The 26662-nt window shown below is 38.5% G+C and overlaps 1 protein-coding gene across 1 annotated transcript in view; it reads left to right on the top strand.

The window, feature by feature from the left end:
* The window catches only part of Unc80 (unc-80 homolog, NALCN channel complex subunit), a 270597-nt gene that overhangs the window by 73996 nt on the left and 169939 nt on the right, over nt 1-26662 (top strand). The window contains exons 17-22 of the mRNA XM_004626714.2: nt 1807-1973; nt 2708-2806; nt 12471-12679; nt 13769-13875; nt 14369-14465; nt 20358-20530. Of these exons, the coding sequence (XP_004626771.1) occupies nt 1807-1973; nt 2708-2806; nt 12471-12679; nt 13769-13875; nt 14369-14465; nt 20358-20530 (852 nt within the window). The remainder of the gene's footprint in view (nt 1-1806; nt 1974-2707; nt 2807-12470; nt 12680-13768; nt 13876-14368; nt 14466-20357; nt 20531-26662) is intronic.

Raw genomic sequence — 26662 nt, 5'->3', positions numbered from 1 at the left:
AGAAAGAAGGTGCTAGAGCACCATTTACTGGTTCATAAGATATTATACCATTTTTTTAAACTATACATACTTTAAAAATTTATGCACATCCACTGTTAAAACTCCTTTTCATTTTCTTTCGTTGAGTGCTGTAATCTTGTAGCTGTTCTTCATAAGACACTATGCTAGCTAAGCTACTGAAGTCACAAGTAGTGTGGCGGGAGAACCAGTCTGCAAAAGTTTAGTGTTCATTTGCTACCAATGAGACTGTGTCTTGGATTACTAAATGGCATTAAAGCCCTTTTAACTTTCAGTGTATAAGGCATCATCCACTCATTTTGGTCATAGCTCTGAGTAGTTTATCAAATGAGTTACAGTCAATGGACTATCCATCTTTATCCACAACTTCATATACTAGAGAAATGTTTTGAGCCTTAATTTTCTTTAAATCATTGTGAATTTGGTTTTGATCCACCATTCTGTGACAATGACTAGAAATCAAACTTCAGTCATTCTCCACTTCACAGAGTGATGCAAATATTCCCATACCTGGGGCAACATCCGGGGCCTGGGGAGACTCCTAGGTTCAGCCATGAGTTCATAGCTGTTATTACACACAGTGCTCTCTGCTGTGTACTTCGGGATGGGTGCTCTCTGAGGAGTTCAGCACCCTCCCTCTGTGGTATCTAGCCCTTTCCCACAGAGCTCTTCTATAAAGGAGCCACTGAGGAGCACGCTGGTATACACAGGGCTCTGCTCCCCACAGCCCCAGGGGACATTCACCACATCATTCTTCAGGGTCATTTCTTCTGCTTTACTAAAGATTTTAGGCATAATTTTCTCAATGGCCTTAAAGTTTTCACAGCTAAAACTAGAAAGCTAAGTGGTATTTTTTGGTTTTGGGTGTTGTTTTTAGGCCTTTCATTCTGCCTTACCATGAACAGGCAAAAAAAAAAAAAAAAAAGAAAAAAAAAAAAAAAAAAAAAAAAAGAAAGAAAAGAAAAATCAGGGGCTGGTGAGATGGCTCAGTGGTCTAAAGCACCTACTTAGAACAAGCTTAGCAAAGGATAGGGACCGCGGTTCAATCCCCCAGCACCACATGCCAGCCAGCCCCGCCCCCGGTGGGCTGAGCTGGCCACACACACACACACACACACACATAAATAAATAAATAAAATTTAAAAAAGAAAGAAAAATCAGTACCTCTTTAAGGAAGAAAGATAAAGAAAAGCTGGTGCAAAGTTAAAATGTCAAGTCCTGTGTGTACTTTTAAGCGGTGACTCAGCAATATATTTGTACACCTGTAGCCCAAACTTCATAGTCAAGTTCAGGTTAAAGTGGCCTACAACATCCATATTACTTGCTAAGTGAGTATGTAGCAAAATTCCACATCTTTTGAATAACCAGGCCTTGTTTACAGTACATGGAGGAATTAACATTTTTGTCATAATAATGCACAAAATTTGAAGAAGATAAACAGAGACTGAACTCTTTAAATAAAATTATATCTACCTTTCTCTGTAAGCACTGTCATTAACTCACAATTAAATGAGAACTCAACAATGAAAAACATACACTGATGTCTTTCTAGCCAACTTTCTGAATATGAAACATGGTTACCACTTTTTTCATACTAAGGATGACTGGCAATGTTCTTGGCATTATTCTAGGGGAACAGTAGTATACCATAAATTTCAACAATAGTATTTGACTTCTATGATTCCAATGCTTATCTAAACCCAAGGAATTACCTTCTCCTTCTCTCCCAGTGACACTAATCACACAGCCATTTTTCATTTCTCAAACGTTTCTCTTGCTTTCAACCAGGGGCTGTATTGTGATATCCGTCAGCTGGTCCAGTTTATCAAAGAAGCTCATGGAAACGTCTTCAGGAGAGTGGCTCTTAGTGCTTTGCTGGATAGTGCTGAGAAGTTAGCACCAGGGAAGAAGGTGGAGGACAATGAGCAGGAGCCTAAGCCTGCAGGCAGTAAAAGGTTGGAAGCTTGGGCTCCCCAAGTATCTGTGATTTCTCATGTCAGTGTAGTAAGTGTAGTATGTTAGCTATGGGGTCTGCGATGTGATTACCTATAGTAAAAGCGTGGGAAGGCTGTCTTGCATAAGTGGGGTCAGTGATATGGTTGAACTGCACCTTAGAAAAGGAATTAGTTTATTATTTAGTAAATACCACTTCTATAATAATCAAAGCTCAATTTTCCTCAGATTTTCATATATTTGAACTTCACCTCATAGTCCTTAATAATATGGTAAAGTTTTGAATAATGTGTATTTTATTCTCTTCTATGTGTAATTTACATTTTTATCCAGATAGGAAGAGCAATTTCTGATACCCACATCATTCTGTTCAGTGATATTCTAAATGTAGCAGGAGATAAATTGCTATACAGTGCCACCATGTTAATTATTCTTCTAGTAAGCATACACTTATTTTATGTTGATTATATATGAAATACCACTCAGGAAGACGAAAAGAAACACCCAAATTCAAAAGTCTGCTTGTAGTTAAGGATTCTGCAATAACAGTGGTATCGATAGGCAAGAAGTCAGTGTGGGTCACATTATAAGGCATAAAGCCCAGAAAATGTAGGCTCACAGTGATCCGGGGTGGTGAGCCATACACACTGTGGATGATAGAGGTTTTGCTTTATGGAACATGTGAAGTGTAGATATCCTGGTCTGTTGTGATGGGTACAGTGCACCATTTGTATAGGTCAGAGGCTGGAAGCATTGTGGATAAAGGCCAGGTGTCTGCAGCACCAGAGGAATGTCGCAGCTTCCTGTCTGGCCGCCCCTCTCAGACTCCGGAGCAGTAAGTAGATCGTGTGAGCTGTGCAGAGGTCTGAACGCTTCACACTTTCATTTTCTAATCGGCTGCTTGCTGTTCTGTTGTTACTTTGGCTTTTGGGGGTTTTTGCTAGTTTATCATTTTCCTTGATCTTTGCCTTGTTTTCACTTTTCATTCCCAGAGTTGTTGTCATCTCCAGACCAAGCCAAATAACCAGTCTTGCCTTCCTAAGAGTCCCCCTATGGCCTTTCTTATCTCCTCAGTTCCTCACTCTGCCTTTCACACACACTGCCTCAGACAAATCTTTAAAAACAGCATGCATATCAGCTACTGTCTTGCTTAAAATCACTTACCTTTTTTCCAATACGTGAATGGCTATCAGTAAGATCATTAAAGCTTTTCTAAGCAGAAGTAAAATAAACTTGTCCAGGGCTCAGTCTTAGCTAAAATCTAGGTTCTTCCCCACGCACTTTGTCCTCCCCCAAAGGCCATTCCTCTGATATCACATCCTCTCCACAATCCATGACAGTGAAAATCAAACCATCTATGAGCAGCCTCACAACATGTGAGGACTGAAGCAGCTTCGGGGTGGGTTAGCAGCAGCAGGGCTCCGCAGGCACGGAGGAGTCGCTCACAAGATGTTGGTAAGTCTGTCTGCAGAGGAAACAAGAAGCAGTCCATAGCCCATCTAGATCTCCCAGCTCTTCACCCCCCGACAGGCAAGAGGAGATCAGCTCAAGTAGCAGTTGATGCACGCAACCCCTCCCAGTCACAAACACAGAGGACCAAAGCTCAGCACCTCACCAATTCTACAAGATGAAGCATCTATGTTTTGAACTAAAGGAGAAGAGCATGTTGGTTGAATTTTGTCTGTGGTATAAACAGGACTGAGAAGAACATTTACTTGGTGGAGTGTGTGTGTGTGTGTGTGTGTGTGTGTGTGTGTGTGTCATCTGGTATTGCTTTCTGAAAAGGCTAAAGGGAGCAGCAGTGTGTTCATAAGAATTAGTGACACTATGCTAAAGAGCACTGGACAAAGAGTGAATGCTTTTATCTCTATAGGTTTTTGTTTATTTGTTTGTTTGTTTATGGCTGGCTCAGCCCACCCTGGGGGCGGGGCTGGCACTGCATGTGGTGCCAGGGATTGAACCACGGTCTCTGTGATTTGCCTAAGCTTGCCTAAGCTGAGCTATCTCACTGGCCCTCTCTATAGTTTGTTACCTAGTCACATTAGGTTCTTCCACACCAGGGGCTGCTGAAGTACCTTTTAGGCTTAGCTAAGTACCTTTTCTGGTTTGGTTCTACATCAGACACAATTTCCTCTACCCTCCTCTACTCTCCACTTAACGCATTTTTTGGTACCAGGAATCAAATTCAGGGTGAACCCAGGGTGCTGCGCTTGCCTGGCAGGGGCTAAGCCGCACCCCTGGCCCTTCTCTCCACTTAAACCTCTTCCCTTCTTGGCTTGCATCCCCAACACACTCCCTCCCAAGTCTCACCTCTCTCCCCTGCTTTTGTGTGACACAAATACCATCAACAAAACATATTTTTGTTTTTTTCATTTTCCTTTAATTTTTTTGGTCTTTCTTCCTCTCCTAGACTACATATGTGAGGTGTTCCTAGATGTGAAATGGTAAGAATTAATTCTTGTTTTGGCTCATACAGTGGCTTCCATGTACACCTCAGGTTCACCCTCACCTAAAGGTGTGCGTGAAGGGTTGGCACGCAAGCTTTCTACCAGCACACTGTTCCTGTGCTTCTTACAGCATCTCTCTATCCCAGCTATACTTCTCTCTCCCCTGCCTTTTTCCTGTCCTGCAAATAACCTCTAAACTCCCTCTCTCCTCACCCTCCATTTCATATATAAAAATAATATCACCAAATTCTATCACTTTTCTTTCTTTCATTCACCCTTCTCTCTCTTTTTTTTTTTTTTTGTTCTTTTCAGAGTATTTTCTTTGTCTTTTTTCCTTCCTTCATCCTCTGCCGCCCAATGTCCTTGCCATCAGTACTTTTTCATTGTCTTCCTGGGCTTAAAGGGGAGATTTTTACACATTTTAAATTAGATGATTGATGTCCTGCTGGCTCTGTCGATGCTGACAGAATCAGTAGTTTTTCTCTTTTTGCATTGCAGTGACCAGAACTGATCTTAGTATGTTAATAGGTCCACAAACACCAAACATGGATCCAAGTCAAGGTTGTAACACAGGGACGATATAACTGCCTCAGGAGATGTCCAGAGAGCTCATAGAATTTTCTCCACTTACTCATCTTCAACCTTCCATACCAAAACACTGCAGATGTGAGAAAACAAGGCAACAGGATGCCTCCCAAACCTCCCAACTCCCCCAAATCTGGTCTCATTAGCAATGAAGTTGGGAAAATTTTCCAGGATAAGAACTCAAAAACCAAATGTTAAAATGTGGAGGAGGTTAAAGGAAGAATAAGCAAATGCATAAAGTAACCAGTGACCTCAAAGAGGACATCAATAAGCAGATAAAGGGTTTAATTAATAAGATGTTCATCAAGCTTAAAGAATATGCAACAGCTGGTTGAACTAAAGAAGAAAATGCAAGACATGAATGACACCTCAGTAAAGAATTACCTGCTGTGCCAGCCCCTCCCCTGGGGCACTCTGAGACAGAGATTGAGTCTGGGGGTGGTGGCAGGTGCCTGTAATCCCAGAGATCAGGAGGCTGAAAATAGGAGAATCACTATGAGTCCAATCTATATAGTGAGACCCCCGTAGACCCTGTACTAAATACATAAAAAAAAAGAATTTTCCCAATACACATCGTACTCAAAATCCCAGATGTCTAGCACAAAGAGAATACTATAATGCTATGTGAGAAAAATGATGAGTAATTTATGAAGTTTAGCCTATGAGAAAAACAGATTTCTCAACAGGCCAGCAGAGCTTGGATAAAAGCTTTTCAATCCCTGAAAGAAAATGATTGCCTAACAGATTATTATGTCTTGCAAAATTATCACTCAAAATTGACAGAGAGAAGAAAATTTTCCACAGCAAAGACAATCTAAAGAAATTCATGGCCACTGTTATAGTTCATGTCTAGACATCCTCCCAAAGGCTGGGGCACTCACAGGTGGAGCTTTTGGGAGGTGACTGGGTCATGGGGTCATGACAATCATCAATGGATTAGTTGACTGATGTATTTATACTTAATGTGATTTTTGAGGCGAAGCCCATTGGAGGAGATTGATCACTGAGGGCATTGCCTAGAGAGGTCTGCCTTTCTCTCCTCCCTCGATCTATCTGTTTCCTGCCCACCCTGCCATAGACTGTATCATCTCCTCTGCCATGCTCCTCTGCCATGCTGCCCTGCCTTGGAGCCAGCTACCTATGAACTAAAACCTTTACAAACTGTGAGCCAAAATAAACCTTGCTTCCTTTAAATTGTGAGTTTTGGGTACTGTGTCTCAGTGACAAGAAGGTAACCTAAGCAACCACCCAGTTAGTACTGAAGAAAGTAATTAAGGGAATTCTGGACAGAGGCAGCCAGGCCAACATTATCAAAGAACCAAAGAAAAAAATTCCTTTAAGTGGGAGAGTAGTTTATAAAAGGAAGACACAAAGGAATTATCACTACAAAAATAATACAATGACAGGACTGAGAAAGTACCTTTTAATAGTAGTGTTTATTGTAAATGGTTTTAACTCCCCTGTCAAAGGACTCTGCCTAACAGATTGGTTGAAAAATAAAACCTAACTATATGTTGCCTGAAAGAGACACAGCTGACCAAAGTAAGCAAATGAACACCTATAAACTGCAAGTGAAAGAATGACAAATGAAACTTCCTGCAACCAGAGCCTGAAAGCATATATCAGTAGCTGTCCTAATTTTAAACAAGGAGAACTTGAAGCCAAACTGATCAGTACAGAAAAAGAAAGTACTAGCAAAAGGAACAATTCAGCCGAAAAAAAAATAACAGCTGTAAGAACATACACACCAAATGTCTGCAATCCAGTTTCATAAAACAAAAGCTACTGGACAGTAAAGGACAGGTAGAGACTATTACTGCCATGGGAGGGCCTTCAATATCTACTCTCAGAAACAAGTCAACCAGAAAGAATCAACAAAGAAATATCAGAGTTTAGCCACACTACCAAAAAAATGGACTTAACAGATGCCTGCACGAGAGGAAAGACATCCTTTTAACAAATAGTGCTGGGAAAACTAGTTATCTACATGTGGAAGAATTAATGTAGTTTTCCACCCGGCACTATAATGTAATAAAAATGGATCAGAGAGCTATGAAAATAGGAGTACTGAATTTATGGGAAGATAAAATAGGTAAAACACTTAAGAAAAAGGCATGGAATAGTTTATCTGAACAGAACCCAAGTTGTACAAGAAATAATGCTACTAACAAATAGGATTATCTTAAATATAAGAATGTGTGCATAATAAAGGAAACCATTAACAGAGTGAAAAGATGACCTACAGATTGGGAAAAAAGATTTTTTTAATTGTTACCCCTTGAACAGAGGGCTAAAATTTAAAGGATTTAAAGAATTTTTAGAAACAAAAGACCCAAATCAAGAAAACCAGGCAACTGAAGTCAACAGACACTTCTCAAAAGAAGTATAAATAGCCAGTGGGTATTTGAACAAGTATTCAGCATTTTTAGCCACTAAAGAAATGAAAAGCAAAAGAACACTGAAAATCTGTCTTACTCTATTAAGATCAGTTATCTTGAAGGCCTCAAAAAAGAATGTGGATGAGGATGTGGGGGAAAAGAATCATTGTACATTGTTGATGGGAATATAAGCTAGTACAGTACCACCACTATGGAAATCAATATGGAGACTACTGAACAAAACTAAAAATAGTCATTCTGTTTGACCCAGCTACGTATCTCCTGGGTATTGTCCTCAGAAGGCTTACACCCATATATATATAGCAGTACAATGCACAATAGCAAAGCTGTGGAAGCAGTGTATATGCCCATCGACAAGTGAATCGATAAAGAAGTATAGAGTGCTACTGCATTAAACAAGGATAAATATAAATCATTTTTAGGAAAACAGATGGATCTTGAGACCCTAATTCTAAGTGAAATAAATAAGATGCAGAAAGTTATGAATTATCTGACAAACCCAAAATATAAATAATTTAAACAGCAAAATGAAAGAAAGAAGGCAGAAAGCAAGGAGACAGACTTTTTGGGAGAGGAGAATAGGATCTGGGAAGGCACAAGAATAATGTAGGACAGGGCAATTACAAACATGCCATAGGTCTATATGTCAGTTCTCCAATACAAATGTAGTTGTTATGTATTAGAAACATGTACTTATGAGAAAGAATAGAAAATAAAACAACCCATTTCTAAAGCTGATTAAGCCTGAAAAATTATCTCCTAAAATAAATAAAAATGTAAAACCCAAACATGATGGTTACTGTAGACTTTGAGCTTACAACCCAGTTCTCTGCAAGGCTCATTTCTTTGTCTTTCACTCTTCTTTTGGGAGCTGTTCACCCATAGGTGGAATAATCAGCACTTAAGGCACATACATCATTTTAGGTACACCTTGTTGAGCCATCAAACCATTATTTTTTAAATAATTTTATTGAGAAACAAATAGCAATGAGACAGTTTCAAAACCGATTAGTAGGACAGTTTCAATAATTAATACTTTGCATATTGTTGTCTTCTTAGTACTTATTCATAGTACAAGATGCAGGGGGCCTGGCCCTAGCTCAGGCCTTTAAGTGGCTGCTTCCACAAAGCTGTCAGCCTCAGGTTGCTGGAGTTCGAACCTCACACCTCTCCCGCTGGCCAAAAAGTGCCCTGAAGGCATTGGAGGAACCAAAAAAAAAAAAAATTCCTTATTAGGGGGCCTGGCCCTAGCTCAGGCCTTTAAGTGGCTGCTTCCACAAAGCTGTCAGCCTCAGGTTGCTGGAGTTCGAACCTCACACCTCTCCCGCTGGCCAAAAGTGCCCTGAAGGCATTCGAGGAACCAAAAAAAAAAAAAAAAAAAAAAAAAACCATAGTACAAGATGCAGACATGATTCCCTGTCCACAAACACTATCAGTACAAATCTTTCTATTCATTGAATTAAGGGGTAGTAGCTGTATATCTATCCTAATTATTTTGAATATACAGATACAAAATGGTCCTTTTTGTTTAGTTTTGTCAGAGAACAGTATTCCATTGTCAATTAAATATTTAAGTGCGTGAATTCAGCAAAATAATCCAATATAGTCCAGTAGTCCATAATAGTAGTGGGTTATCTGTAGGACTGGCAAAGTCAGAAGTTGTTGACTTGAGCCTTTTATAGCTCAGCATATTAATATGGCTTTACTTTTTATACTTCATTTTTATACTTTTTTGCTGGATAGTTAAGAGAAAGATAAAGCAAAACCTATATAACAAGAAATGTAACTTTTGTATCTGACAAGGTCAGTCAAATTCCCTCCGGATTTATCCTGAAACCCTGTACCTCAGTTTCTAGATCCTTTGTCAGTGTCAGCCATGTGGATGAGTCGTAGCCATTGCTTGACCAATTTGCTCTCTGTGAAAGCCTGAGAGAATGTTTTCTTTCCATGTAACTCTCCTTAGGCACACTCTACATCATCGATCACTTTCCTCTGTGGGCCCATAATCTCCTTATCAGAAAATTTGGGACACAACTGAGTTACATGATGTCACAGTACAGGTTCTCCTATGTCCTGAGTCCTCACTGACCTTAAAGGCTAGGGCCAAAATGTTGGTTGTCCTTGCAGCCCTTCTTTTTCTCTAATTTTTGTCTGCAAAATTGTTAACCCTCTGGAAGAGAAGCTTAGTATTATTATTACCTTACAATGTAGGCAGTGGAACTTAACCTCACTATCTGTCTGAATATCAAACATCTTAGACATAACATGGAACAAGTATTTTCCATCAAGTATTGATATGTTAAACTTTAAGTTCCTACAGAATATGAAAAATAAAAAATTAAAAATATTCTAAAAAATAGCAATAAACAATTACATATTTTTACACAGAAGTTTAGAAATATAACCATATACAGCATTGTAGCAGGACAGTGCTATGATATTTTTTTCTTGTCTCTTGTTTTCACTTATTACCCTTTTTTAAAAACATATCCTTAAGAGACAGTATGCCAGTAATTGGTATGACATGACAAGCAGTACATATTTAGAAGACCAGAATGACAGATGGCACTGGAAAAACTGCCAAAACCTAAAAGTTGACCCAGATCTATCACCATGCACTAAGCTAAAGTCAAAATGAATTAAAGATCTAAACATTAAAACAGAAACAATAGATCTCTTGAAAGAAAAAGTGGGAAGAACTCTTAAAGACATAGGGGTAGGCAAAGAGTTCATGAAAAAATATCAAATCGCATGGGTAATAGTTGAAAGAATTAACAACTGGGACCTCCTCTTATTGAGAAGTTTTTATAGTGTCAAAAGAAACTACCAACAAAGTGAAAAGACAACCCACAAATTTTGAAAAAATCTTAATAGACACTCAGACAAACGTTTGCTCTCTATAAAGAACTAAAAAACATTAGGACCCCAAAATTAAAAGACCCAATTCAGAAATGGGCATCGGAGATGAACACACACTTCTCAGAGGACGAAATCAAACCATTATTTACTATGAAAACTGTCCTTCCAGTAATTCGGCAGGATATGCTAGGAACTATGGTGTCGGTTCTCCACTGTCAAGGAAATGAAAACTGAGGAGCACACAGCCACTAGGCAGGATTTTGGTAATCCACACCAAGCAAATCAGAAAGTCTGTGCAGTTCTGGGAGCATGTTAAAATCTTACAGACTGTCACTGCTGAGCAGAGAAAGGCAAAGAGAAGTAGAGCAAGCACATAGCTCCAGGTGGCATATGAGTCTTTGTTTCCTGTTTCAGCCTCAGCACCATGGTGGGGCTTGGCTTATTGTATACTTCTTTTAAGAATGAATGAATAATTTGATATTGAAAAGACAAATTGTCACATTATCATTAAACTTTTATTTTCTTTAAATAAGTTACATGATCTAAACTATAGCAAAAGAAAAAAAAAGATTTTGAGTATTTTGAATGTCACTGAATAAAATCAGTTTATCCACATAAAATCTGCTCAAAAGAGGAAACAGGATTTCCTCTCCAAATTATACCAGCAATTTTTGAGCTAACCTGGTAAAAGAGAATGATATAAAAAGTAAATTGAATTTTAAAATAAATCTATTTTCATAGATGTTTTTTAGATTATAAAATATTCTTGTTCAGTGTTCTGTAACCACTACCTAACTTCTTAGCATTTACTACATGTTGGTTCTTCTACCAAATGAGTCTTCATGTTTGAATATGCCTCTATGTAAATATTTTCACTCTGAGGAACGTCATAAAATGTTAAATGTGGAACTTTTCCATGACCTAAGTTTGGGTTCACAAGGTGAACATTCCAAATACTGAAATGTTCTGGAGAAGGGTGGATGGTCACTGGGAGTGATTTTTTTGCTTTTTTCTCTACCTTCTTTCTATTTCTCTTTCTGTACTTCTTACTCTGTCATATCCTTTTTCATGTAAAAACGTACACACACACACACACACACACACACACACACACTGACAATATTAAAAGTGGCTTTATGATGCATTTTTCTGACACCTTTTGAGCAAAGCTGATGTAGCATTTTATTGAAAAGGTTGATAAAGTAGAGCCTCTGGATTTTTCTATTCGTAGCATGCCCTCATGACGAGAAATGCTTCATCTAGTTCCTTAGAGCTAAACATTCGGAATGTTCCTGCTTTTTCCATGTTGACCAGTAAAGCCTTCTTGTATCTTATATGTGGTCCCATCATTTCCTGAGATTACTTCCTGGAAGTTGAATCTCTTGTTAAAGGTGTTGCTATGAGGCTTTGAAAAACATATTACTAAAAAAAAAAAAAAAAACAATTACTAAATTACATTCCAGAAAGATTGAACCATTTTTCTCTCACCACTGGTAGTATGACAATAACCATTGCTTTCTCCCTCCCTTAATCTGTGTCAGCTTAGTGAGTGAAAATTAGTTTTATTTTATGCAGTTTATTATTATTCCAGATTAAACTCTGCATGTCATCGGCCACTTGTCTGTTTCATTTTATGGAACTCTCTGTCAAAAATCCCCTTGTGGATATTCCTGTTTGTCCTGTATTGTTGGACCTGTCGTTCACTTTCAAACTCCGAGCAAGTTTCTTTCACTCGTTGACTGGGATGGTGTAGTTCCTGGGTATAATGATCACATCTCATTCATTTAAGTACTTTCCATGATGATATTTAGTGCCACGTATCTTACTACACGGGGGTGAGGAATGGGGCGCGAGGAGCAGTAAAGCACATCCCCCAGGAGCTTTAAATAAAATTAAATATTCCCTGACATTTTCAGTGTTTCTGTTATTATGACTCACCGCAGGTGAACAACTGCAATAATAGTCTTTTTATTAAAGTTGAGAATAACAGTCAGCCCCGTTTGATAGCTGAGATAGGACTATTTTCAGAAAAGTTCAGCTGGAACCTTATCTCCCACCTCCTGCTCAGCCACCCACTCTTCCATATCCAGCTTGTGGAAGATCATTCTCCGGGATCTGCGTAAATAACATTGGCAGGAGGTTGAGAGAAACGGAGGAGACCGTCCCCACGGTGGCCGGATATCTCATTCTATTCTCTTCTTGCTCACAGTGATGAACAAATGCAAGGGGCCAACCTGGGGCGAAAAGATTTCTGGCGCAAGATGTTCAAATCGCAGAGTGCAGCCAGCGACACCAGCAGCCAATCAGAGCAGGACACTTCCGAATGCACCACGGCCCATTCAGGGAACACCTCGGACAGGCGCACCCGCTCACGGTCCCGCAGAATTTCCCTCCGGAAGAAGCTCAAACTCCCCATAGGTAAAAGTATGTCTGGACTTCTTTATGACCTCTCTCTTGCCTGCCATGTCCTTAAATCACTTCACAATCAAAGCAGTGCAGTGCATGGTGGGATACAGAGAAAGAAAGCTTTCCAGTCACAAGACCTAGGCTTACTACGCCATCCATCCATCCATCCATCATCCATCCATTTTTTGTTTCTATGAATATTTCTTGGACCTTACCATGTGCCTCTGTGGTGTGCACATACTATACCAGGCATCAGAGACTAAGCTGTGAGCAAAACACAGCCCCCTAACTTTGCTGAACTTGCAATAGAGTTAGAGCCACAGTCACTAAAGCAGATAATTGAACGACTAAGTATAGTAGCAAACTATGAATCTTATGAAGGCTCTGCACATAGTGCTGCACAAGTATGTAATGACTCCTGACCTAAAGGGAAAGAGGAGTGAAAAATCAGGGAAGATTTCCTGGACGCAGGGACATTCAGATCATTGGCAGGATACTTAAAAGGAACAATGTAAGCACTTCAGGTAGTGCCAAATGCACAGATAACAGGATAAAGGGGATGAGAGGAAGAGTGGATGCATCACAGGGCATGAAGGACGTGCAGGTCAGGTAGGTTCTTCATCATAAGTGGCTATGCTTTCTCTATTCATTGTGTGGAATTCATATGGGAAGAAATATTCATAGACAAAGGAGAATAGATGGAAAGTCCTCTTAGTAGACCAGGGACAAGTGAATAGATACTTGGCCTGGGTGACTAGGTACACAGAGAGAAGTGGACATATTGGAGAGATATTCAGGAGGTAAGATGAACAGGCTGTTGTGGGAGATGTCAAAGTTGTAAGAATAAGTAGATGGATCATGCTATTGTTCACTGGGGAGGTCCAGGTTCTTTTCATCCTGGTCATATTCACTCACGTAATTTTATAGTGTAATACTGACCAATTTGAATCAAAATACATACATCAAAAACAGTTTGTTTTTGGTTCTATTTCTTGCAAAGCCATGTAACTTTCATTGCTTCCTAGTACATAGTGACATTGCTGTTTAATTCAGTTGAGGGCAAATGTTCTAACATCGGTTTTTAAAAAAATGATTGAATAGGAAACTGGCTGAAACGCTCGTCCCTCTCTGGCCTGGCGGATGGTGTGGAGGACCTTCTGGACATCAGCTCCGTGGACCGCCTGTCCTTCATCAGGCAGAGTTCCAAGGTAAAGGGAATAGTGTTCATGGAAGCCACCATAGCAGTCACTGGCAGAAAACTGTCCGTGCTGAGAAATGCTAAACACCTGTAGGGGGCCGAATAAAGAAGACCCAAAGAAACTCTAGAGTTGAGCAAATTTTGGCAACCTAGACAAGCAATAAAAATTAACATGTTTAAGTCATAAGCTATCATAGGAGGGGGCACTTATATAAACATATAATTTTGAACTTTATCAGAATTAAGCTCTCTGAGTGTCTCAGTTGTTCACTGAATTACTTCTAGCGTGCTTGATTATCTAGTTTTTCATCTCTGAACTTGGTTCTCTGACTAAATGTATTTACAGGGATTTTTTTTTTTAGCACATGGGAATGAAATACATTGACAAAACTACCCAGCCATTGAAGTCAATGAAATAATCTTAATATTCTAAGACTTTTCATATCAGAGGTTAACCCTAAGATTTGTCTTTGAACATAGTCCCTAACTCCTTTTCTTCTCAGGTCAAGTTTACCAGTGCTGTGAAGCTCTCTGAAGGGGGGCCCGGGAGTGGAATGGAAAATGGAAGGGAAGAGGAGGAGAATTTCTTCAAGCGTCTTGGTAAATGCCATGTAGCCTAAGACTGCATTCAGTTTTCATCACATAGAACAGATTAAATGGTCCATTATTTTCTAATTTCTGAAACTCTTTATTTGAAACACATTTTTAAATGGTCCCTTTCCTTTTCCATTGACTTCTCATTCCTTTGTTTCTCATACATAGCTCTTTAAATTCTCCACTTTTTATCCATTTAGTTAAAATGACATTTATGGAAGACTCCATGAGAAATGTTCCTCACTCCCTGGTGGGTGATGGATTTGTGAGGAGGAAGACAGCTTCCTCTGTTGTGTCGTTTATTAAAATCTGAAAGTTACAGGATCTTTGTCCACCCACTTATCTCCTTGGAATTCTGTTCATCACATCCCTGACAGGTGGCCAGCAGCCCTCTGTACTCTTCCACTGAGGGGGAGTATATTTCAGAAAGCAACTTGTTCCAGACCTAGGCATCTTTGTTAGGAAATCTTTCCTTATATTCTGAAAATATACTTACCCATAAATTTGATCCATTTGTCCTAATTTTGATGTCTACAACAACATAGAGAGAGAGAGAGAGAGAGAGAGAGAGAGAGAGAGAGACAGAGACAGAGACAGAGACAGAGACAGAGAAAAAGACAGACAGACAGACAGACAGACAGACAGACAGACAGACATAGCTATAATACTACTTCTACTTACCCCGTATTTCCTGTTTTCTTTTAATCTCTTTGGCTGCACATCTTCAGTTTCTCTACTTTTCCTTCTGCTGGAGCATCTCTAACTCCACCACGATCCGGATTCCTTTTTCTTGTGTATTCTAGTTAGATGATGTGTTTTATAAAATGTGGAGCTTCATAATGCAGTGCAATGTGTTTGAAACTTAACTATGCACTAGGTAGTAGCCAGTAACTCTCAAGTACATGAACACAATTTAAAATTACAGTATCTCAGCTGGGGAGATAGTTCAGCAGCATAATTACCTGCCCGGCAGGTACAAGGTCCTGAGTTCTATCCCTGGTACAAAAAACAAAACAAAACTATACCAAACGTCAAAACCAGAACTGAAACTAAGATCTCAGTAACAACACCCTCAGGCCAACACAATTATAACAGGGAGAGGGAGATGGCTCAATAGAATAAGCACTTGCCTGGCAAGTGGAAGGGCTTGAGTTAAATCCCTGGTTCTGCAAATAAATAAATAAATAAAATAATAAAATGAAATGAAATTACAGTACCTGGTTTCACATCCTATATTTGGTTCATATGGCCTAGCTTTGCCAGTTTTATTTCACATGCATGAATATCAGGATATACTTTCATGTAGCCATTGTTAATTATTCATTTCACCTGTAATCCCAGCATTTTGGAGTCTGAAAACAGGAGAATCACTACGAGTCCAAACTACATAGTAAGACTCTGTAGGCCCTGCAAATCCTCTACCTAGAAATACTAGATTTTATCTCTCTGAAACTTTAAATATATAAACATATATCATTATGATTTATCAACTAAAAAAATATTAGAGCCAGGACTGGTGGTACATGCCTGTAATATCAGCACTTTGGGAGGCTAAAGTAGGAAAATCCCAAATTCTAGTCCACCCTGGGAAATTCAGCAACTTAGCAAGACCCTGTCTCAAAATTTGGAATAAGTAGGCTGCACCTGTAGCTTAGTGTGAAGGCTTGGCTTTCATCTCTGTTACCTTATACACAAAGAAAGGAAAGTATAGATCTATGAAATGATTCTTGTATCTAACAGTGTATACTATATGCATTCCATGTAAATTATACTGCAATCTATTGTCAAATAAGTATGAAATAAATCTAAGTAAAATTTATTTAGGCTAAAACAATCATTATTTCCAATGAAACCAAGAGGCATTCTTACATCCTTATACATTTATTGCAAAAATTGACAGAGAAAAGCACACTTTATAACCAAGTTACTTGTTAAAATTTCTTTTAATATTACAATATGGAACCAGCAGTGTAGATTTTTTATAATCAATCATATAGACAGAAATTAAAATAACATGCACATTGTTGAATTATTTCTTAAATTAAGATTTCACAGCATAAAAAAAAAAATGTAAGTGTGACTTTCCTCACGAAGCCTGAGTATGTGAGAGGTGCGGCATAGCCCGGTGGGAAGAGCAGGCTGGGCGGGGGGGGGGGGCATTGCAGGTCGGGGCCTTTGTAATTTTCTTTTTCTTTTTTTAAAATTTATTTTAATGAGAAAAAAGATAAAATAGCAATGAAACAAGTTAGTAGGACAGTTGCAATAATTAATACATTGCATATTGTTATCTTCATAGTAGTTATTCAGAGGACAAGATGCAGACATGATATCTTGTCTAGACAATATTAGTACAAACCTTTCTTCTCAATGAACTAAGAGAAAGTAGCTGTATATCCTATCTTGTGTATACATTTTTTTTTTTGGTTTTTTTTTTTCACAACAAAATGGTCCTTTATTTATATCCCCCTTTTTTGTTTTGTTTTATCAGAGATGGGTGTTCCATTGCAGTTAGACCTAATGAATTTAAACAGGGCAACTTAACCTCTCCCTTTTCTTTCTCTCTTGTATCTGTTTCTTGTTCTTCTGTCTCTGTCTCTGTCTCTCTGTCTCTCTCTCTCTCTCTCTCTCTCTCTCTCTCTCTCTCTCTCTCTCTCTCTGTCATACCCATACACACAGATATTGTCTCTCTTAATCATTTTTCAAAATCTACCTTATAGATCTTTTACAAAATGAAGAAAATAAATTGAAAATGTTTCATTCAATACTTGACACATAGTAAGTGTTCAAATTTTAACAAATGCTACCTTGTTGTCCATGAATAATGTAAAGATACAATGGAAACTTTCCATTGTAAATAACATTTATTGACAACATACTTCTCATGTCTGAGGCTTGTCAGATTCTGCCCATCTTTTCACCTGAAATAAATGGTCGCCACCATTCTTTGAAGAAAAGACTGTAAGTTATTACTGGCAGAGACTAACTTCATCACCTCTCTGTTGATTTACTTTCCTCAACTGCATTTCTGAAGTTCTCTCAGTCAAAGTGGAATTTCCTTTAGTAATACTGAATGCACTTCTTTTAGAATTAGTCATCTTATCAAATAAAATATCAAAATCTTATTCTTAATGCCTGCTTTAATGAAGTAATGGCAGTTTCTGCTAAAAAAAATTATACAAATAACTTCATTGAACATCTATCCTATCTTATGTATCATTTTTACTCCAAAGTTATACCTAGCATATCATAAATATGCACTATGGCAACAGCTTATAAAACTACTGGGCTCACTAAAAAGAAAAATCCTGTTCTTTGTGACTCATCCTAAATTCAGTATAAGGGATTATTAAAGATGTTTAGCAAGTGAAAATCCTTTGATAGAGGTAACTATTAAGGAAGTGTATACAGGTGAGTAATAAAATGATGTGTAGCTATGAAAAATCAAAGGAAGCTTCCTGTTCTAACAGCTTCAGTAATGAGCAAATTCTTGAACAAAGCAATTTTGAAAAGTAACAATCTCAAAACGAAACTGTCTTGGAGATGCTTGTTACATGTCTGCAGCTCTCCTTCCATGGATCATTTGATGTCCCGTCTTTTGAATTTTCTGCCATCATGGTTTTCCTTTTACATTTGATATAAAATTAGCTATACTCACTTTTTAAAAACTAAAGTTGGAATTTTCAAATATATAAAGTTTTAATAATTATATCTCAATTATATTGAGTCACGTTGTGCTAATGAGAAAATCTTAAATGCACACAAAAAACAAATTCAGAGGTCCAGTAGGCCTTAACTATTCACGACCAATTTGCAATGATGAGCAAAATTTTATCATGCTTGTATCATCTATCTTCTGTAGGGTTTCTTGATATGTTTTAAAATAAATTTCAGATGTATGCCTTTTCAATCACGCACTAAGTACCCATGTTTCCTTCACTGGCAGGCTGCTTTTGTAGCCTTGGCCCATCAGATTCTACTGCCAGTTGATGTTGTAGCCATCTTAGTCTGTGACATGCACTCTACGACATTCACACAATGACAAATTCACTGCATGAGACACCTCTCAGGGCATATATCTGTCCTTAAGGGGTACAGTTTTATATTTCTATATGATTTTGAAAATGCTAGGCAGGCTAACAATTTAGTGATTATTTTTAAGCCATGTCATATTTTCTTATCTGGTAGCAAAAAAAAATCCAAAGGACTCTTTGTGCTGCACTGCAACTGTTTCCAAGGGGATGTGTCCCAGGAGAGTAGGTGCTTACTTTTTTTGACCTGTGGATCTGATGGCTGGCACGCTGCATGTGACACGTTGTCGTGATGCATCCAGGCTGTTAGTATATGCACCTTCTTGACTATGACAAGAACAAATTGTTTCAGGGGTAACCTCACTGGGGATTTCATTTTTGAAAGCAAATTTGCAAACATTGGTGTTTACCAGTGGGGAGAAACTCTTCACCATTCTGCGACAGGCAAGGGTGACACCTAATTGGGTCAGACCCTTCAGTTGAGAGCAGTGGCTGCAGGCATGGAAGTAGAACAATGGGATAGAAGGGGCAGGACATTCTTGACTGAAGAGATAAGAAAGTCATTTCTGAAAGTCAGCTGTGTGAGTTCTCAGTGAGGACCAGGTGGAGGCAACACCTCAAATGAATGGCAGTATTTCAAATTCGTGTAAGTGCTCTATCAGTGCATGGCATCCTGGAGATGCATATTCTTCAGTGTCATAGGAACATTTTAGAATTATGAGAATGGGCACAGTTTTATTTTAAAACTGTATTAAATATTATAGCATTATATTTAAGATGACTCTGAGCATGATGGCATGCAATTGTAATTTCAACATCTGGGAGGTTAAGGCTGGAGAAGTACTGAACTCAGTACTTGAATTCAGGAGTACAAGACCAGCTTGGAAAACAGAGCAAGACCTTGTCTCAAAAAAAGAAAGAAGGGGTATATACTAAAAGAAAAGCACCATGAAATATTTAAGTTTTTGAAAAATGTATCTGGGAACTAAAAAAGAAAGAAAATTCAGTCTTCCATATTTTTCTATTTCAGACTCTCTGCATTGAAATAATGTAGAATATATATATAATATATATATATGCATATATAATGCATATATCCCTTATACCTTTTATAGTAATACAATTTTATATTCTGAATTTTAATGTGCTCCACAATGAGCCTATTCACAAGCAATCTACTTGCAGAGAAAGAAGAATGGAAGGGCCAGGGAATCCCAAATCTGTACTCACAGTGCAAGGTAAGGGCTGCCAAAAAGCTCCACAAGTACATATTTTTACCCATCACCTCCAGAATGCTGATTCTGAAGGACAATGTGAGATTTAGGAATTACTTAGGTGATTCTGATGAACACCCATTCTGGAAAGCCTAGCATTGAATGACCAATCCCCAGGGCCTTCCACAACCCCAACCGTCAGTGATTCTATGCATCCTAACTGAAAAGAGGCATCTGTGTTCTCCATAATTCTGTGCTTCATACAAATTTCTTATAACAGAACTTCAATTGCAGTGACTGTGTCTTCCATAACAACAGGAGCTAGTTGTTCATTGCGGGAAGAATCATTCTAAGTCTCCCAATAGCTCATGCCACTGTTAGCGAGACCAGTCCTCCAAGTGGTAAGACCCTACCTCTGTAGTTAGGTAAACTCTACATCTTCCGGTGCCACGTGTCAGGTTCCTAAAAGTCTCTGGAGCTCAAATCAAACATTTGGAAAGTGGAGAGGAAGGCAGAAGTGTGGGGAAGAAAGTTTTCATGCCAACTCTTCAACATGCCAAAAGCACATCCTTGCATATCTTTGAAGCTCTTTTAAATGTGTGACATATGTCTCTCTCTCTCTCTTTCATTCCTCCACAATGGCACAACTGCTGCAGGTTGTCACAGTTTTGATGACCATCTTTCTCCCAACCAAGATGGCGGAAAAAGCAAAAATGTGGTGAATCTTGGTGCTATCCGACAAGGCATGAAACGCTTTCAGTTTCTATTAAACTGCTGTGAGCCTGGAACTATACCTGATGCCTCCATCCTAGCAGCCGCCTTGGACCTGGTGAGTTGTTGGAAGGATTTCCCCATCCCCACTCCACTTCATCCTCTCAGTGGAGGTAAGCATGGAACCCAAGTTTGATCTAACTCCGGGGCTATGCTTTGGGGTTTTCCCTTTAAAATTAATGGTCAAAGGGAAGAGAAAGCCAGGGAAATAAAAGAAGAAAAGGAGGAAAAAGTCTTTAAAAATATGGCCTGGAAAGTAAACTGTATAGCACTATGACTAGAAACTGCTGAGAGATTTGGAGTCAGAATGCCTGGATTAAAATCCCTCAGGCATTCATTAGCTGAACATCCATTTAATGGGAATCAATATAACAATGATATGGGTATATCTGCCTCCTAGAGCTAATGTGAAAATTACATGAGATAGGACGTAGAAAGTTCTCATCATGAGCCCTGAAATACAGTATCTGTACAATAGTTTATTGTAATATTTTTGTCTTATGCTTGCCACATAATAATCCTTTAAATTTTCCGAGTTTTTGTTTTATTATTTATTAAGGGAGAGAAAATACGAAGTAAGGATCAATTGAAATGAACTGCACTGAAGTATGTTAAACATTGTCCAGTAGTATACAGATTCAAGGCATTAAAAACTGTAAACTGGATCTTGTTAGGAGGTACTTTTGCCAGGTAAACCAGATCCACAAATAACTTTTGTATTTAGCTTCTTGATTTCCTAGAATTACTCTCTGCTTTACAAACTCTTTATCCACTGTATAAACACTGGCTACCGATACCAAGTGAACATCAAAAAACCCAGGTCTTTTATTTTCATTTAAAAAGTCTAAAATAGCTTCTTATTAAATAGTTTTAAAAAATCTTCATACCTGCCTGCAAATGATCCATTTTCCAGGTTTTAGGACACACAAATAAGGGACCTTATAAAACTCATATTTTGCTCTAAAAACTCATCCAAATCTTAGAACAAAGTCCATGAAACCTCTCTGTGATATTTGTGGCTTTAAATTTTAGGATATTTAGTGACCAGTGAGGTATATGGCTTCATTTAAGTTTGAAATATAAATACTACTTATAATGAATGAAGCGCTCATTTTTCCTTACATAAGAATTGGACATTGGCCTTTGCAGTTTGTTTTTTAAATTCAGAGTGTTCCATGTGTATTGATGCACACTCTGGTAACCACAGTATGAAAGAGCATGGGAGAGAACCTTCAGGAGGCTGGGGGTGGTGGCAGCTGAACAAGCAGAGAGGTGCCCATCCGAAGCCAGAGAGTTTAGCCACAGTACAAGCCAAACCTTTGCTTTCTGGGTGGCAGAGTGGAAACCAGCTTGTGCTCCCTCAAGGCATGCATGGGTGGTCATAATCACATCTTCATCTGCTTCTGAAGGGGATGATCAAGTAATTAAATGTGACAAATTCATAAGAAAAGGATAATCAATCACGGAAATGGACAAGCATATGCATAGCTAGTTCACTGAAAAAACAGATAACCAATAAAGTATGTCTCACATTACACATCAGAACTGCTATGTCAGTTTACAATTAAAAAGTAAATGTTAACAATTGCTTATCAAATATTTACATATTTTTATTTTATAAACTGTCAGACTCGCAATGATTATATAGTGTTGCTAAAGGTATCAAATTTCAGCACCACACAGTGTCGGCAGTGATGTAGCAACGGGGTTTGATCAGGAGCAGGAGATGGTGGAGGGAGCCTTGGATTGATGAGGTGGCTGCAAGAGCTGTGATGGTGGCTGGGGCGCCCTTCCCTTCTCCCTGAGTAGGAAGCAGTTTTGATCTGTGTGTAGTGTAGCCACCAGGAGCAGCAATGATGTACATATCAAGTACGCAAAATGGTAAGGGAAGTAGCGTTTAAGAAGCCAAAGTCAACGCGGCACATAAGATACTATAGTGGGCCATCCAGATAGTTCAGTGGACTAAAGCGCCTGCTTAGGCAGAACTCAAGGCCCAGGGTTTGATCCTTGGCATCACATGCCATGCTGGCCCCGCCCCTGGGGCACACTGAGACTGAGACTGAGACTGGGCATGTTGATGCACATTTGTAATATCAACACTTGGGAGGCTGAAAACAGGAGGATCACTTTGAGCTGATCTGTATAGTAAGACCCTGTAGATCTTTACTAAATACATTTTTTAAAAGATACTATAATAAATTAGTTAAAATATTTCTCATGAGGGCTTTCTATGTGCCACCCAGCGTGCCAGCTCGGAATGATTCAATAAAATCAGCTGGAGAACTTTATTTGTTACTTTTCTCAAGAAAAGAAATGCTCTCCAAATTTTATATAACAGTCTATTTTCCGGTCTTCTTAGTGTACAGAATTCTAAAGTTGATAAACTAATGATTAATACTGATTGTGTGCCTACTGTATTTCTAAAAGGAAAAAATGGAAACTCAGAAAGACCAACTAGCAGGTCTGGACTACAAAAGTCAGAGAAAATCAAATTGGAACTTAATTCTGTCTTCAAAGGCCCTATATTTTGTATATTTTTTGTACCATGCTAGCTTTCACTAAAATGTTATGTGAAATAAATTTAAGACATACAGAAACAGTAAGTTTTTCTTTTATTCCCAATAGTTGGGGGGCCTGGCCCTAGCTCAGGCCTTTAAGTGGCTGCTTCCACAAAGCTGTCAGCCTCAGGTTGCTGGAGTTCGAACCTCACAACTCTCCCGCTGGCCAAAAGTGCCCTGAAGGCATTCGAGGAACAAAAAAAAAAAAAAAATCCCAATAGTTGGAATATGGTTAAGGTCACAGCGCTAGTTTTAGCACACACAATAGCAATATCATATTTCCCCTTTACAGATGGTTTAAACTGAAGTGTTCCTAAGGTACTCTGGTATCTTTCTCTATCTCAATCCCATAATCACAACCAATTTTTTTTTGTTGTTGTTACTGGGAATTGAACTCAGAACCTTATGTTTGCCAGGCAGACACTTATGCTGCTGAGCTTTTTCCCAGACCCCTACAGCTACTTTTGGGAACTTTTTAGACAAGTGAGACATCAGATTCCTCAAGCGAATGCCTAATTAGATTAAGGAAGATTATAAATGCCAAACACCTTATTTCAACTTATGAAAATGTCGAGTGAAAATGTAGCTGTAGTCATACAAATTCAAAAATGCTGGGATAATGGAATTTGGACAACAAATATTTCACTGTTTGGGTGAAAATATGCGGAATTTCACCCAGACCAATACATGAAGTAAAAAACATTAATGGACACCATGTGATTTGACAGATTACCCTCCACTCACTGGTGTAGGCCTATGGGATCCCGAACTGAAATCCACAGCTACGTCTTGTGCTATGGTAGAGGTTCAAGTAGCTGTTTCCATTCATACATTTTCCACATGAACAGAGCAAAGCTCTGAGAGCTAAGTTGAATTTGTGTAAGGTCAGATGAGTTGGTTGGTGCTAGCATGGGAATCACAGCAGAATTTTCAGATGCCACTGAGGATTCCTTCTGCGATACCATATGCGCTGTCAAAAGAGTATTTAAATAAATTAGAATGTGTGTCTCTTGATACAGTGAAAATATACTTCAATGTGTATGGTCTCTGTAATGAAGAAGACTGTGAATGATATTTTTAACAGTGAAAATAGGTTTTATTCTTTAAATCATGTTCTTTATCACGTGCATACGTGATAAATTTATAATAGGAAAATACAATATTTTCAACTTTAAAGATTCATGTTATACATCCATTCTTTAAACTGTAATTTTTTTTTTTGGTGGAACTGAGGATTGAACTCACATCCTTGCGTTTGCCAGTCAAGTACTTATCCTACTGAGCCATCTCCCCAGCCCCTAAACTGTAATTTTTAACAAATACAGACACAGATTATTTCAACAATGGGTGAAAATTGTAGAAATTCTCCCAAGAAAATCATAGAGATAAAATTGGACATACAATGTCAGAAAATATGTGGAATTTCACCCAAATCAATACATGAAGTAAAAAACATTAAGAGCTCCACCTCAATGAATGCAGTACTACTGGCAAAAAAGAAACTTTCTCAAGTGCTTCAAATTACTTCATAATATTTATTGATGATATAAACGCAGAAGGAAACAGTTCCTAACTGCTCCCTGCATAAAAGCCTTTAGGGTTTATATAATGGATGCAGGCAGGGAGAAAAGTAAGAAAAGCCAAATAGAAAATTGATACTGGCTTCTAAACAGAGATTATTTTAGAAGAGAAATTGATTAACAGGTTGAAAACCAAAGCACCTTGGTGGCAGGGTCTTATTGTTTTTCATCAAAATGATTCCAGACCTTTCTTCTTGGGAATAGACACACCGTCCTGCTCACTGGAGCCAGATCCTACCATTGAACTGGATAGAAACTAGAGAAAATGTCAGATTCCTTTTACTTCACCTAAATGAGGCAGTAAGTAGGTCATTGCAGTTCTTCTAGATTCTCCTTTCCCTTCCCTGTGGAGCCTGCTCTGGCCCTATTCAACCTTCTCATTTCATAACTCTTTTAATAAATACAACAACACAGGTGGTTTAGGTGAAGAAGCATTCTCCGAGCCATGTAGATTTCCACTTAGGGGTGGCCTGCATGGGAAGGATGAGTTCTGCCACCAGACTTTGTTCAGTGTGGCCCAGGCCACAGTAGTGTGATGCGCTGCAGTGGGGGTCAGGGTGGAGTGGGGGTTAGGAATTTCCTTCATAGCGGAGTCTAATTCCAGCTTAGGACCAAGCACTGTGCATTTTGGAAGTTTGAACTTCCAGAATTCAGAATCAAAATTTTAAAATGCCTCTCATTGCTCTCCCAGGCAGTGAGGGAGGACAGATGGACCTGCTTTGAATAAAAGGCACGAGTGATAATGATGGTGGTTATGATGATGACAGTGACGATATTGGTCAGCAGAGGTGGTGGCAGCAAAAGTAACATTTTCATTGTATTTGGTAGCTTACAAAGCACCTTCATATTTGCTGGTAAGAGAGCAAAGCAACAATCAAGCCAGGGTACGATCCTCACATTGGGGCACATTGAAAATCTTAGCTGTAGAAAAATGAAGAAATCAAAGCTGCTGGTGAATTCCAAGAAGCAGATTGAGAAAAGGGGGATTAGAGTGGCATGGCCTAAGTCAGGTATATTCTAGGGCAATATCTTTTCTTCCCTTTTATTACCTTGTTGCCCTTTGGGTGCAGCTTATATATCATTTTTACACTGCAACATAATTTTTATTTTAGAATAGCTCAATCATTTTATGTCCTCAAGTATAGGATTTAAATGAGATTTTTTGAGTTTGCAATTTTCTCCAGAGTTGAAAGGTATTGTTAGATGAAAGAAACACTAGAAACTTTAGTGCTCCAAGTTTTGCTGGCTTGAAGGTTTTTGTTTTAAATAATCCTCATTGTTGTTGTCACTAATAAATTCGAAAGCAGCTGGATTAATTTTAAGTCTAGCACAGCTCTTCTTCGTCATCCTTCTCATTAGTATAAATTTATCAGATACAACTGTAGGCATTTTTAAGGCATATTTTTCAATGGATTGATTTCACCTCTAGGTTTTTATAACCTATAAATGCAAAAGAAAAGGAAAAATCAAATGGTCCCAATAAAGACATGTCCGTTTTCTATATATGTCACATGAAATATTCTATCCTCATTTATCCAGCTGAATTTGTAATATGTACAGATGGTGATTTTGGTGATTTTTTTAAATGTATTTGGTACAGGGTCTCAAGGTCTCACTACACAAGTGTGCCCAGGGTGGCACCAGCACAGCATGTGGTACCAGGGATCAAACCTAGGTCCTTGTGCTTGCCAGGCAAGTGCTTAGACCACTGAGCTATCTCTCCGGCTCCAGATAGTGATTTCTAATTATTAATAATTTCTCAGTATGGCTATTATTTATTATAATATCAGTTTGTGTGTAACAATTCCAAGAGTATGAAAATGTCAATGAGATCCTACAATTCTCCCTAGTCTGTGAATAGAGACAGTCTAATTTGTGTTAAATTATTTAGTCTCATAAATAGATCGCTTTAGCAGTAGTGAATATATAATTCATGTACAATCTGACACACTTCTAAAAGTGAAAGGGGGGCTGGAGAGATGGCTCAGTGGTCTAAAGCACCTACTTAGAACAAGCTTGGCAAAGCATCAGGGACCGCGGTTCAATCCCCCA

Source organism: Octodon degus, unplaced genomic scaffold (assembly GCF_000260255.1).
Source record: "Octodon degus isolate 3935 unplaced genomic scaffold, OctDeg1.0 scaffold00016, whole genome shotgun sequence".
In the NCBI taxonomy this organism is placed as follows: domain Eukaryota; kingdom Metazoa; phylum Chordata; class Mammalia; order Rodentia; family Octodontidae; genus Octodon; species Octodon degus.
This window is presented reverse-complemented; position numbering and strand designations above follow the sequence as displayed.